We start from the raw sequence: 16,121 nt of genomic DNA on the forward strand, positions 1-16,121 counted from the left end.
TACGGTACACGGGTATTACAGCATAAGCCGCTGTCCTCCAATAAAGACTCCCCGAGGCCATATTATAATTAGATGTTTGGTATCGGCTGGTAATATTGTGAATCCAGTCAGTGTGAACTTGGACGGCTCTCACCGCGCGCGGGTGAAAACTTAACTTCTCAAGAGGAACGGGAATAATAAAAAAGTTTTTTAAAGTTTGCGCTAAGTTTTCCATTTTTGCACACGACACGCAAGCGCAGTCAAAAGACCCCCTGTGTATGCAATTTTATTTACTCGACCTTGATTACTGAAGCCGTTCTTCGGGTCACAGCGGCCAGCTACTCCTATACTTGATAAATTAACGTCGTTCTGATACCTAAACAACAGGTAAGATAGTCTCCGTGTCAGATTTTTGAAAACATATTGTCACAGTCAAGTACAAAAAGTCGAAACCCTCGGCGATTTACATTTGCCATGTGCTGGAGATCCTGCCTACACGGGTATAGATCCCACGCAGTAACTTGTACCTGCAGACGGTATGATATAATTTGCATTGCACAGGTACACACATCCGAATCGGGCCCAGACGGCTTAACGCTACGGAATGTGCCCGGTTTTGACAGTTAGGGACAAGCAGGCGACAGCCCAGACCACCATAGGTCAGAGTACCAATGAACGTCTCGTCATATCCCGCTCGCACGCTGTGACACACGTCAAGAAACGGATCTCGAAAGTTTTGAAGAATTCACTGAAGTATGCATATCAATTAGCCAAGGCCCAAGATGGCTTCAGTTTACATTGTCGATGCAGTGGCATTTGCCAACCACATCACAGTACGCGTCACACAAGTCCAGACGTTTAGCCTGCCCATATTGAACGTGGCTCGTATTTCACCCCACCGCCAATGAAACAAGCCTTCACATATAAAATGTACGCTGACACATTTTTTGACTCACCATGTAGGGCAACTTTGACTGCTAAATACGTTCAGTATATTTACAAGGCATGCGCAAAAATGCATTGCTCCATGTTGATGGAAGATAAATTTCTGTCAAATTTAAACTACGGGAGTATTGAACTAAACTATGAATTGGTCCAGGATATTGATGGCGGCATTGACCTAAACATACCATTTTAAGTACCAGCATATGTATCATGGTAAATAAAAAGCAATTTTGAATTGACGATACTTGTCATTTAAAATTCTACACTTGTGAAAGAGTTGGGAAGGGGGTGTGTTATGAATTTTAAGCTGATAAAATGGAACGACCAACTTATAGTAAGCAAAGCAGTGCTCTTGATAAGGTCACTTGGAAAAGTCTAATTACTGTTGGTATGTAGATACCATCAGTAACATTATGCCAGCCCTAATTAAATAATTTATCAAGGTTTCTGGTCTGTAAGGTAGGTTCCAATGACAAGTTTGTCCTATATTGGAACCACAGAACTCTCTCACAGGCAAGCTCTCATTCAACAATACCATCAGTGTCTTCACTCCACAATCTAGGTTTTTGTTCTGTGACTTTATCTCAGGCCAATGACCCTTCATGGCTACTCCAGACTGCAAAAAAATTGCTCTTGTGACGTCCCAAACCATAGATTGCCGGCAATGCACTGGCAAGGGCCCAGTGCCTAGCCCTCAGCCTGTAGAAGTTATCAACAACTCTGTGAATCTAGTGTGATGATATATTGTATAACTTAACAGTCAAATCTGTGCACTTTAACAACAGACAAATGGGTTTTCTAAGGGGCTTTCCTGTAGTAACCATACCCGGTATAACAATGGGAGCTTGGACCCCCTGTTACATTGTTAATTTGAAAAAAAATTGTGTAGGCGTGCTGTTCTTCAATGTGGTGACTAGTACATGTATGTCATTGAATCAGGGATTGCTCCTTTGCCATCTTTAGGTTGTTTGAAAGCTTCCCTTCCAAGATGCGGGAAAGCTTCCCATGAGATATAGGATTACTCTTCCCATGAATTTTGTCAATTTTTTTGTCGGAATGTACAGCACGGGAAAAGGAGTGGATGGGAAAGAAACCAATGAAATGACCTTTGTGGGTAAACAGTAACACAGACCCAGTGATCATTCACCAGCATGGATGAGCGCACAGGTCATAGGTCAATGTGTAAACAGATAGCCCTCAAAATAAATTCTAATAAATTCTTCAAATATATGTCCTTATCTGTATGGAGTTCAAAGTCAAACTTTGAAGCAGCTATGGTGCTCATACCAGAAAATGCGATCTGTCATATGACATAAGGGTTATCTGTTCTGTGATTCTACTCTGTGAGAAACTAGATTTTTACGGTATTTTCAATTTACTACATATTCTTGTTGTTGATAGTCTTCTATCAGTAGATCAACATATTGCAATGTTTACATATGCGGCAGTTCATTCAACAGAAATGTAATGAATTTGGTTTCCCAAAGTTCACATCATGTTGACTTCCGACAGAGTGGGCCATGACTTTTTTTTATGGTTTGCGAAAACTCTATGCAGAAAATTTGAAATTCAGTGACAAGCTATTCTTGGTTCATTGGCACTTGCATGCTAGGACATTAAAATGCAAATATTTGCAATAGTTCTGGGCTGAGTCAATATCTAACCATGCTAGATTACAGTGAAGTGTTACATATGTTATAAGGTGTACTATGTTTTACAGGGTTATAAACAAACATTTGACTGTGCTGGTCTATACTCTGTACATTGCTACAAATAGTGGATGTGTAGTTTTCCTTCATATGCTACTCGGGCTTAACCCCGCTTCAAAAAGGCCAGGATTGGGATTAACTAAGATGTTAAGAAGATTATGAGGTGTTTCTGCCTTTTGTTTTCCTTTGAAATTTCAATTAAAAAAAAAAAAAAAAAAAAAAAAAAATATATATATATATATATATATATATATATATATATATATAATATACTGTGTATATACCGTGTGTATATATATATATATATATATTATATATATATATATATATATATATATATATATATATATATATATATATTACATTGATTATGAAAAATGGAGGATAAGTACGGTATATTTTCTCACAACTTATTTAATTCAGATACTGATGCCATTGATGGCATTACAGAGAGGAACTTGATTTTGAATTAATTAGTGAGTAAGTAGTATTTGTATAAAGGCATCTATATAATATCTGGAGAAAATTTGGAAACAAAGTGAAAAGATGTCACCCATTTGAAAGTGGTCTGTACCTCCTCACCTACACATTATCTACCCATCCACCACAATAGTTTGGCCCAATCCCATTCCTTCCCATGGAAAAACGGGACCTCTTCACAGAGACGTGGGGGTTGGGTGGTCTATTTTTAAATGATTGACAGGTTCAGCATTGTTGATTGACAAGTGCAGCTCAAAAAGGAAGTGTTCACACTATTCTTGAAAGGGACAGTAGTTATTGCCTTTGATAATCCTCTCATCATTTGCGTTGTCTAACAATTGCATTCTCTTATGCTATTTCCTATTCTGCTTCCAAAATTATCTAGAAATGCATGTGTTAGCTGCAAACCCAGCACTTTATGTAGTCTACAATATTATTGTTGACCAGTGAATTCCAAGCTGATCTAAAATTCAAGTGTCATCAACAAGATTTCAGACTTTACACATATAGTGGTAGTGTTGACGTGTTCAGCACTAGGCATTTTCAACTTAATTTTGGGATTATTTATAAAAAGAAAATTATTTTACAAAGAAAACAAAAATTATGGTAAATAAAAGTGACAGATAATGATTTTCCCTGAGAGTATGGCTGACCTGCGTCGCCAGAGAGACTAATCACCATGGCAACAGAGGAGAAACTTTCTTGTGTCCCTTTCTTTTCTCCATAAAATGGAAGCAGGAAGTTTTTGGAAACTTTCTTCTCTTATTCCATGTTGGATTTTGTGCTTCATGATGATAATCTGTAATTTTGATTTGTAAATGGAACTACTGTCGGGAGCTTCTTTACACACGTAAACAACCCATCCTTCACAATGGATTGGTCCAAATTCGGGTTATAAATATACAAATAAGACTGGACCACTGTGCCTGCAGGGGGATTGAACTACAGTGTTATTGATGTGTTGGGTTCACTATTATGTGAGCCGCCCCCACAAAAGTAAGCACACCAAGACAGTCACAGTCATTGAAGAGGTTGTCATGTAACATGGAGTAGAATATATTCTTTTGATGGAGTAAATCTGAAGTGTTTATTTACATTCCAGGGGGTCACTTGTTCAATAAGGACATTATCAGCTACAGTAGACAGTTTCAATGGACATAAATTTGAAGGTGTCTGAAGGACTTTGTGTGGTAAAGGTATTCAACGCTATGGCCAAGTGTCACTTGGGAATTGGTTGCTTTCAGTTTGCATCCTGTCCCATTTTGTAGGCCAGACCGCCATTTTTGTTCTGTCTAAACTTTGCCAGAGGGTCTTTGATTGAAGCATTTCCGGATAAACAAGTGGCCTAGATATGCTGTAGTGTAGATACATGGTTTATCCTTGTGTAAATTTATGCAAGCTATACCTACGGCATATTCACAGAGCAGTAAATTGTAAACACTTCTATATGCAAATTTCTGTGTTTCTAGCTGTATTTGAGTTATAATAATTATTTTATTTCTTGCTATGTATTTTCGTATGCGTCTATCATTCCACCATTTTTTTGAAATTTGAAATGTTTTGCTTCAAACTAAGTGAGTCGAATTTGAGACATTTATGAAATCAGTCTGCAGATCCTATCCTTGTTTCTGATTTAAAACTAAATTTATTTAGTTTTGAGTTGGCAATGAATGAGGTCAAGACACTGGACTAATGTGTAACAGGGTTTATGTTAAGACTGAGCTTCAACCTGTGGCTGGCCGGGAATTTGTGAACCATGAAAATTTAGTTGACTCAAGAATGGCCCTTTGGTAATCTGTGAGTGTTGGCCTGAAATCATGAAGAGATATTGATTGATGTTAATTAGATCAGCCGGCATCTTATTTCACGCTTCATGACTTTAAATTACTTTCCTACAAGGCGCAATTGTTCTCACCTTTAAGGTGCTGTACATATAAAGACTGCAAGAGAAATCTATACATGAATATATCTAGAACCTACGTGTATCCTATAGTTTTGGTGTTAGACTCAAAAGTGAAGTTTTGAATCTTACACCAATGGTTGGAGAGGTTCTAGACAAGTATATGGATGCTTGAAAAGTTTGCTGCCAGTACTAGTCTATATATTGTGGTACTACTTTCCTTGAAAATTAACCTGGTCACCCCCAATTACTTGTAAACTGGTCAATGGTTACCACCTGTAACAATAGGTTTTGGCCAAACCATAGTAGTGAAAGGGTTAATTCAAGTTTCATTTCACTTTTACTTTGTGCAAGGAAAGTTTCATCAGTTCTTACAGCCAAAATGTTAATTTGTAGACTGGGAAAGCAAATTACACAAAATAATTCTATCTTCCAAATGGTTGCCTTTCTCTGAAGGAACTCTGTTGGGAAAAAAATAATTTTTCAGTGTTCACAAGAAGAAGATTGTGAAAGCTTACTCTTTTTGTTGATGCATTTCAAAATAAGACCACACAAGCTGTAGATCAACAGAGAATCTTATGACTGTGGGCAAAAAATGTCCTCAGGGTGCATATCATACATGTACGCAAGTGCCACAAGAACATGTGATGCAATGGTTTCCACTGTGATACACAGATAAACTGATCCATGTTTCCTGATATTCATTGAGATTTGGAAAGAAAAAAAATTGTCATCTCTGATATAAAAGATTAAAAAGTACAAGAAAGAAAACACAATACATGCCTTTTATAAAAGTTTTCATGTGAGTGTTTAATTTATGTATGTCAAGTTGTTATTGAATAGCAATAGAATTTAAACAGGTAGTTTCTGGTCAATACTGTATACCTCATCTAGTACTATGTCTAAAATAATTTTTAGGTATCACCATTGACTTTTCATAAAGGGTCACAGTATTCATTCCTCAATCTCAGTCCTTGCATAAGTGGTTGTGGACATGGACTGTTTGTTCTCCTTGGAAGTTGTGCACAGTGGGTGCATTTGCTCAGATATAAAGCTGGTAAAAACCTGCCCCTTTATAGCATAACACTACAGGGATCTTTGGCAAGTGAAGGGTAGAACCAGATGGTACAATAGTTTTACTTTGCATACACAACGTGCAGATCTTTTGAATGAACTCTGACCTTCAGTAGGTCCTATATTGCTTCTCATGCATCAAGTCTGTCAGTCAGTTTGTGGTTGATGTCGCAGACCTTTCCAATCTGTCTTTCTGTCAAACCTTTTCCTGCCTTGGCATGTAAACTTTCTAATTTTTTTTCCTTTATTTCAAATGTAGGGGACACTTTTCTGCCATCAGCAGATTATAAGTATCTTCTTGTGATATCCTTATTTGTGGGAATATCATACCAATTTTATGATTGTACACGGTCCCTCCTTTTGTGGAAGGACCGTTGGTTGTATAATTCCACAGAATGCACCGTACATGCAATGGAAACTCATACACAGGACACACAACCACACGAGCCTTACAGATACATGTACATAAAGAAAGACATTCACTCCAACCATGTATCTACCCTGGTGCAAAGTCTCAAAAAATGGGCAAGTGTAAGAATGTGCAGTCGGCCAAAAAATGAGAGATTTCCAATTCATATACAACTGTAATCAAACACGTCCTCACCATGGTCAGTGTCTTTTTGTGAATGTTTGGGAAAATAGGTAAACAGTTTGGATCCCTGATATTATTTTGAATGCTGCCTACAATGATTGCAAATTGAGAACCCAAGTACCAAGACCGGGCAACCCTGGTAAAGTTTACTTAGGTATTGCCCTGAACAAAAACACATTGTATCCCTGCAAAATGGCTGGCACACAACCCACCAACACATCCAGATGATCCAGATATTGAATGGCTAAATTAATAAACTCTGTGTATCAAACTACCTTCCCTTTATTTGTTACGTTTAAATGCCAGTGAAAAAGTAGAGAAAATACTGTGTATCCGGTGAATAGAAGAACTGTCTCAGCAATAGTCATGGCATCAAAGTTGTAATGGAAATGAAAATGAGATCACAAAGTCACTTATAAAAAATATAAAACGCGACCAGAAACTTTTCTTGGCCATAAGTAAATTAAAAAGCATTGATATATCATGAGTTTCATCATTACAGAGCTATTTTCAGCCTAGTTTTGCTAGTTTTGCACATTTAGAAATGGCAGGGATAAAGAGTGTTATAAAACGATTATGTTTATAACCTTTCTCTCTCAGTGAAAAACAAGTACATGTACATGCATCTTAGCTTATAGTTACAGCGAATACCTCCTTATACTGTAATCAACAGCAAAATTCATATAAAATAACCCTGTATGACTCATTTTTGACCAATAAAATACATCATAAATTTGACACATTTTATCGGTAGGTGCATTCTAGGTTGACCTTTGACCCCAGAGTTCGAACCATTACATTGTGAGCTAATATTTGCAGGTTGTATTTCATCTAATTGGCCAAAAATGGCTGCACTTAAAAGTGACAAAAATTACAGCTGTAAACGTTTACACAATTTATTGCACTAATTCATAACAATGGTGATTTATTTGTCCAACACTTACAGGTGTGTGGGTACATATAGCCCCCTCCCCACCTATAAAAAACACTTATCCTGGGCTGGCAAAACATCATACACCATCAAAAGTTTGCAAACTTTGTGCAGTGAGATCACAATCACAGTCCGTATTCTAATTTTGCTCTCTTTCACCCATTGTGTAAATGATACAATTGTGCCAATGGAGAAAGTAGGGCGGTTACTAAATATAACACCACTTGTGCAACTTTGACATCATCACCAGAATTTCTATACATGTACCAAATTTGTCACGTGTGTGTCCATGTGTAGTGCTGCAAGCTGTTCTGCATGTTTCATCAAACATAGTATTAATCCATTGAGTGCTGTACTTTCCCCACCAAAATTTTAGTTCAGCATTTTCCCAATTTTTGAATTTTTTCTGTAATATTTTTGATAATTTTTAACCAAATGGACATCACATTTCATCAGCTGCAGTTTTCTATCAAAATTTTGGCAAAAATCTGAAAAAAATTGACGGGGGTTATGGTACATTTTTAAAGGCGACAAAAATTAACTTTGGTGCTCAAAGGGTTAACACTTTCAAACTTGCCTTTCTGGAAAATTTGGACAAATAAATGTATTTATATTTGCATACTATTAGCAGAAATGGTAACGTTATCAATTTATTGGTTTGTTTCATTAGATCATTTTAATTTACAAAATGATGGCCTGATTAAAAAACATTATGGTCCTTTACATCAAACTGTGTATGATACATGTATTTGATATTGTAGAACGAGGACTTTTAATGTTATCAAGCTTTTAATTATACTTCACATATTGAAACTCTTTTTGGTTTTACAAGTCTTTTGCCAACTTCAAATTCATTAAACTTTTTAAAAAACCTGCATTTTGTACTCAGAAAGCAAATGACCAGTATTAGGAGTTGAAATTTTGCCTTTTTTTTGCAAAATAGAGGGATATATAAAAAGGAAATTTACTCTCAGACGGGATTATGCCCTCATGCTCTACACCGACAGACACACCTATGCAAGTTATTGTACGTTGTTAACTATACACAGAGTCGTAGCTGCTTCTGTCTTGTTCTCACACAGTCACAGAAAGTCAAGTCTGAAATGCTGCACTTTGCTGAAATCACACATCTGTTGCCAGTCCACTGAGAATGGTCTGACCTGCGTGTGTATACTGTTTTCATAGGCATTCCACCCATGAGCAGTCTTGTTTGTCCCTCTGCCTCTGCTTGATTCCATTAATGGACTAAACCATTATCAGACATGAGGGGGTGTTGTTGCTTAGCTGATGTCAGCTGCAATGCTTCGGTAGGCAGCTATGTACATTTCAACTGAATGGTTTAACCCTTTATGGGATTCTCACATTTATATAAAGGAATAAGAAGGGCACTGACCCCATATTGGTGTCACGCCTATTTTCGATGGTTGCAGTGGTCATTTGGGTGGACAAGAAAATCATAGTGGAGGAAGTGTGAGAAAAGTAAGGACAGATTCATCTACAACCATTTTGTGGTTTCTGAACTATGATCCATTTTTTTTTTTTTTTTATTTATTTTTATTTTATTTGATACACAGATCAACGGGCAAACCCACTAACAGATCTGCGAAACAAAAAAGTCACACAGTCACAAGACAAATGTACAAGACAACCATAAAAGTAGCACGATACATTAAATTGAAAAAAAAAAAAACATACACAAATCAAAAAGGAGAACTGTTAAAATGACTGGATAAAATAGTTTTAAAACTACACAGCGTAGAAAAAATATCCATTTCAACCCGTGATAATAATCCCTTGAGACTATTATTTGCCCCTCCCCTTATCCTTCTGTGGCTTTGTTCACCCTATCCCACACCAAGTTTGGTATAACCCTGAAGTTGTCAATGATAGGACTAGTCCATAGTTCAAGAAAATGGGTATGAAAGTGGCAACTGCCTGGTCTCCCTAATTCAGTGTACAGATGTGGCTGGTCTCAAATTCAACCGATTTCTTTGCAGCGCGGCCACCTCTGATATTCTGCAGATGTCTCTGTGATATGTTGAGTGTCCATGCCGTCTGTAGGTGTACGTGCGTGTGAAATCTGACACAGTTATAAAAAGCTTAATCTGCCTCTTATTCTGTAAACTATCACTGAAAAGATTCCTGGCATTTCTATGAGTTGTATCGAATGCACAGCAAATTCCAACACTTGGCCAAAAATGGTGATTCCATCTTGACGGTGAGCCCTCTAACTCGCTGGTTAGTTTGATGCTATTGGGAAAAAATACTTCAGATTTGAAAGTTACTTCAAGTCTCCTCACAGTTTTAAAACTTAAACATTAGCGATATTTCTGGAATATTTTATTCTTATCAAAAGTTTTATCTTGACAGTTTATATAGTGTATCTCAAGACTGGTTGTAAAACTTCAAATTCTACAATTCTACTAAAGTTAAACTGGGGGCAGTGTCTGCACGCTTATTGTAACATTAAAAGCTAAACGATATTGTAGAAATTATTTTTGCATCAGATGATAACCGATGTACTGAACTAGTAATTTGCATTGAAAGAAAATCAAAATTTTATTAGTGACTATTAAGTGAAATTTGTCCTGTAATCGGATCAGGACTTGTTGTATTTTCATCCCCAGACCTAGAGAGTGAAGAAAACAAAAATATCACAACTATTTCTAATATTGCTTTCAAATGGAAAGATATGTCTATGGCAGATGACGTCCAAAGATCTCCACAAACCCTCCTAACATCAGCTGATTTGGTACCCAAGTAAAAATAGCGCCAGCCATTTGTGCCCTTGTAGTTGTACACGTGGTATACATGTACGTCACCTCTAATCTCAGCAAGCGACAAAGTAGAAATTCTCTTCACTTGTCCTATCCAATTCAGGCAAGTAAATGTACAAGAAGGTCACCTGCCAGACTAATAATTGATCTTTTGTGAACAGGTGTGTCGGTAGTAATTTACTAGTTTTGTGATTTGCTAACTTGGCATACTCCACTGTCTGTTTTGCAAGAGACTTTTCAATATCTTGCAATGTCTATGGTGTTCATAGGCCATGGTCTACTGACACTGTTTTGGGAAGACTTTGTGATCCACTGTTACTCTAGATACTCAGATACAGCAGTGTTAAACAATGACTTTAATATACTCATTGTTTCACAATCTGTTGAACAGCTAGTCACAAAGGAGATTATTTTCTTGCAAAACCACAAGTGGAAAATGATTGGGCAGCTTTTAATTTTCCATACACCGGAGAGTGGGGTGAATCAGTTCATTTGGGAAGGAACAGGGATATCCTGTCAGGAAAATATTTGCTGTATAGGCCAAAAAAAAAAATAGGTTTGTTTCTGGTCATGACATGTGGCAAAAATGATGCAGCGACGCGATTTTTTTAAAATTTTTTTTTATTTTGGTGGAATTTGATACATTTTGATCTTTTGTCCATAGGGGCAAATGAAAAACAGAAAAAAAAAGAGTTGACGCGCACACTTTGAAGTGATGTGCGCGCTGACCAGAAACAGATCAATTTTTTTTTGGCTTAACAACCATATTGTCGCCATATCCTCATCTCAGTGATACATAAAATATGTGAAAGAAGGCGTGTACACATATCACTCCATAATTTGTATGACACTGAGAGAGATACTGAACCAATTGTTGTGTGTAAATGATAATGGACTATTGTCCCAGCAAGCATGATAGTAAACTATGGCATTTTTAGTTTCTGTGTGTGGTCCAAGTACTACGACTGTTTCTTCCCATTAATAATTTACCCTAAATAAAGAAAGCTGCATGTACATGTAGTTACTGAAATATCTGAACAGAAATATAAAGATTTGTGTGTTACAGAAAAGCTGTGATACCTATCGATGTATGTGTAATAATATATCCTTTCTCCCTAACCACTTTATGTAATTCAATGACCGAAACCAGAAAAAAATGAACCCCACCTCTCATATTTAATGTTGTATTCTATTTCAGAGTTGATGGGAGGCAGTATTAGTTTCGTATATTATTAAACTGTCTCAACCACCATATCTACATGTATGCCCATGATATCTTTGAATCAGTCTAATTAATTCTTCAGGCAGACTTTAGACTCGATGTACTGTACCTGAAAACAAAATGGAAGACCGATGGTACCTGACGTTTCAATGTGTTCAGACATTTTGCCACATTTTTTTAATCTTTCTGATATAATAAAATCAGAAAGTTCAATATATTCCTGTTTCGATCAGGAATGTTGGTGAGGAAGAGGCTCGCTACCTGTCTGGAAGTCTGAAATGTCATTTTACAGGCTATACAAATGTCCTGCCTTGAACAGATAAACAGATTGTAACATATCAGACTAAACAAAATCCATGAGTTTAATCAAACCCATTTTGCGTAGGCACATGTGAGTATCGAGAGGAAGTACCACACTTTCATTATAGTTTCCACCATGGAATGGGTTTTATCTTTTAATAGCCAACATTTGTCTGATCTAGTTACCATGATAAAAACTATGCATTGTGGGATAGCTTAGTCTCATCCCACGATTTACAACATTCGGAAACGCAAAGTGATATCCCCTGTGACTGTTTCCATGGCAACACCACCGCATGGTCACCGGGGTCGCCATGGTGTCGAACTCCTCAGCTGCAGCTGGTATGTTTGTTTTGATGTCTTTCTAGTAGGGAGGATTTTGTGTTGAAAATGAAACAAACTTCAGACGTCTAGTACTTGGCAGTCTTTCAAGATCATAGATACTGAAGAGTTGAGTCGGGGTCAGGTTGCATACCCTTCAGCTGGTATCAATTTCCTAAAAAGGTCAAATATGCTTCCCATATGCTGGGCACTTGTGATTATCCTACAAGTGACCTCTAGAGGGCGCTGTAGCAAACTTGGTGACGTTGTGGCTGTAACTGAAAGTAGGTGGCCCAACCTCCTGAGTCCTTGTTGCTGATATAACTAGTCTACTACAATTACCGTTTTTTTCTGTGATTCAATTGGGATTTTCAGCATGTTAGCATAGCTGTTCAATTTCTCAATTGTTCTTCAGAATTGAAATTATAGTTTTACAGCTATTCAGGTAAAACTTGGGTAGCTTTACTGGGTAAGCATTTATAATCAAACGTTCTCAGACTTAGGAATAAAAAATATCCAAATGGGAAGTATAATTCTGAATCTGATCTGAACAGTTTGTTTTTCCAATTTTACAGACAACTCATATAAATCATGGATGCTGAAGAAAGAGCTCGTCGCAGAGAAGAACGCAGAAAAAAGAGAGAAGCTGAAAGGTATGAATATAAGAAATAAATATTTCTTTGATCATCTTTCATCATCTGTTTTTTTTCCATCAGAGATACTGTACCACTGGTCAGTCAGCAAAAGAGTGTACATATGTAGTCAGAGTTTCATACAGGAGATCAAAACCACAGAAGTTTGTTTCAGTCCTTTGTTTCTGTTGTTGCACAGAGTTGTTAAGTTTTATATACTCTGCTAGCATATACATGCTAAGGGCACCGTGAAACAATAGTATTTGTTGTTGCTCAAAGTTTTATTGAGTATATTTAGTACGCAAATATAGTGGTAATAATCAACTCAGTGTTGGTGGAGAACATACAGTCTAGAGATTACTGAAAAGAAAAATAAAATTTCCCCTCTTGAAAATGTCACGTCAGACAAAATGGTTGTTAACATGAATCTTCACTGCCAAGGGCGTCTCCTCGATGAGCATAGGTTTGTTTGTCATGTAAAGATAAACAAAATGTGTGATTGATGATGGGTAACTGTTCTGTTGAACTATATATCTTCTTCCCAGAAACAAACCTAAACTCTTTCGGGGTCAAATTGTTCGAAATCATTCAAAATTAGCATCGATCCAAACATACCAAAATATTACTGCAGCTTGTCATCACAGCCTGTGCGTGTGTAATTCCTACATATATACAGTTGCAGACCGACAGTTAGACTATAATCCATTTATCAACAACATTATTCCGTAGTTTTGGGAGTATTGATACCATGTGTTTCACTAAAATTTTTGGTGTACATTAAAGAAAATAATCCTGCTTTGTTCAACAAAACTGTAACATTCAAGTATAAAAAGTTATAGCCATTGTTTAGAAGCGGTGTAGAATTTCAAGTGGTTGATCATCATGTATGACTGGAACTATTGTGTGTGCAGTCTTTCCAAATTTTCATATGGGTAAAGAGCCTTTCCTTGAAATACAAATGGATGTTTCTCATCAAGAAAACAATCATTCACATTGTCACTAACATTAATCCTCTTTGGCGAAATTTCGTATAGAGTATCATAAGATCCCTTTACATCTCAAAAACTGTGAGAAGTTGAAGTTGAAGACAGTTACCAATAATTTTAGTGGTTTTGGTACTTCAAAAATAAAATGCATTTCCAGATTGTTGATTGGCGTTGAGCAGTAAAGATATGAAATTATATGGACTTTGTGGAAGATAGTTTGATTTGCAAGTTTTTCAAAAAATTGAGCTTTCTTTCAACCAAATTTAGTCTGGTAACTGTGAACTTTTTAACATTTGGTAGAAAAGTGACTGCCAAGTGACTTGCTGCATGTACTTGTAAGATGTAAACTAGAGGGTGGCTTAATTATGTCAACATTTTCACAGTTTAGCTTTTACTAAAACTTTTCTTGTGTTTGATTTTGATTTTTAGGGCTGCTGCTGAAGCGGCATTACAGAGTGAAGAAGAAGCTGCCGCAGCACGCCGCGCTCGCAGAGAAGAACGCCGTCGCATGTTGGAAGAAAACAACGATGTTACCACCCAAGAGACTGAGACTTACAGCCACACCTCGCGATACAGCGGCGGAAACCGCGAGCAAGAACCCGAAGAAGACACCAATAGTTACTCCTATTCTTCTTACCGTAGCACCAGGTATTCAAGGGAACCAGAACCTGAACCTGAGCCAGAGCCAGAGCCTGAAATTGAGCGGGAACCAACGCCAGAACCTGAGCCCGAACCTGAACCTGAAGCTGAACTGGAGTATGAGGAACCGGAGCCTGAAGACGAGTATGGCAGAATGGAAAACGAACCAGAAGCAGAGCCAGAACCTGAACCTGTGACAGTGCACACCACTAGGACTGTCCGTGAAGTACATGAAACACATGTAGAAGAGAAACCAAAATTACGGAAGTGAGTAAATATGAAAGTTCATTCGTCAAGATAACAGAAGCAAAATATATTGTAAACCGTGTCATCCATTTTTTAGCAAATTTAGCAAAGTCTATCAAGATGGTGCTAATTTAAACTTTTTCCTTATTGCTTTTGTTAGGATGTCTTTTTAGCTAAATTAAATATCTGCTTATTGCTATGTAAATCTCCAAAGGCTAAAAAGCATTCATCTTGTTCAAAGTGCTTTACATAGTACCGGCAGTCGCCAAGTACAAGTTTGGCCATCAAACAGAATCATCCTGCAATTTAATGTACATGTAGTTCTCATGGAATAAACTTTATATCACATATAAATTAACACATTGGGTAACCCAGTTGTAATTGTACAAATGTGTTCTTGAAAGTGCTAAAATATTTGTGAGAAGTTTTGTATGTATGTATTTATTTCTTTTCTTTTTATTAATTCATCCATTTATATGTAAAGTTAAGCTTCAGTTTGAGTGTCACAGTTTTTCATTTACTATATCTCTTTTTGTTTCAAATATTTGCATGACAGGGTTCCTACATTTGACAAAGAGGATGAGAATGAAATGGAAGCTATCCACACATTGAGTGTAAGTCCTTACCAATGCCGACTACATAGATAAACATTTTCACGGATAATTTGAACAGCAATGTGATGGCTCAGTGCAAGAGGGGTGTAACTGAATTTCTAAGATTTTGATGATGAGAGGGAAAAAATCCAAAAACACTGCAACTGTTGACACTGATATTGCACCGTGATCTTCCATTCATATCATGTGCTTTTAATGTTTTCGATTATACATTAAAATGCAGAGATTTAAGATGCGTAAAAATTCACTTATAACCAAAATACTGAGTTACGCCCCTCTTGTGCCGGGCCATTGATTAGCCCCGTATTACTTTAACGTCGACGTGGTAAGGTCTTAGCAGGATTTCACCAATATGTGCAATTTTAAGCCATGTGCTTTTGTCAGTATCATCACTATAGATATTTAACCTGGTTTGCCCCAATTCCCAGTAGACGGGTCTACAACCACCATTGGTAACAATGGGTTTGGGCTTAACCGTTGTGGTGAAAGGGTTAAAGCACCATTCACTGTCTTTCTTGAACAAGAATGATGCATAACTTCAAAAGTTGTACCTACTCTACATTAACCCTTTGAACCCGGCTCAGACAGAAATGTCCGATGACGTCATAGAGTACCAGGGGTCAGGGTGCAAAGGGTTAAGTCTCTCATCATACATTCACAATTATTGGAAATTTTTGATCCATCTGAAGAATTCTTTGCTCAGTCTTGTCCTCTGGTAAAGTTCTTCTTGTTGTACAGTGCCTTTCAAATTAATTGGAAAGATTACATCTGATA

The 16,121-nt window shown here is 37.1% G+C and overlaps 1 protein-coding gene across 3 annotated transcripts in view; it reads left to right on the forward strand.

The window, feature by feature from the left end:
* The first annotated feature begins 231 nt into the window (after positions 1–231).
* LOC139137427 (non-muscle caldesmon-like) overlaps positions 232–16,121 on the forward strand; it is a 30,507-nt gene continuing 14,617 nt past the window's right edge. For 2 of the 3 annotated variants that reach the window (XR_011553385.1, XR_011553386.1), the window contains exons 1-4: positions 242–366; positions 12,806–12,883; positions 14,278–14,754; positions 15,290–15,347. Coding sequence is in view for 1 of the 3 variants with exons in the window: in XM_070705525.1 (XP_070561626.1) it covers positions 12,822–12,883; positions 14,278–14,754; positions 15,290–15,347 (597 nt within the window). In the remaining 2 variants the exon portion in view is untranslated. Of the gene's footprint in view, positions 367–12,805; positions 12,884–14,277; positions 14,755–15,289; positions 15,348–16,121 lie in introns of all 3 variants that reach the window. The other variant, XM_070705525.1, reaches the window with a different exon arrangement.

This window comes from Ptychodera flava, chromosome 1, assembly GCF_041260155.1.
Source record: "Ptychodera flava strain L36383 chromosome 1, AS_Pfla_20210202, whole genome shotgun sequence".
NCBI classification, from domain to species: domain Eukaryota; kingdom Metazoa; phylum Hemichordata; class Enteropneusta; family Ptychoderidae; genus Ptychodera; species Ptychodera flava.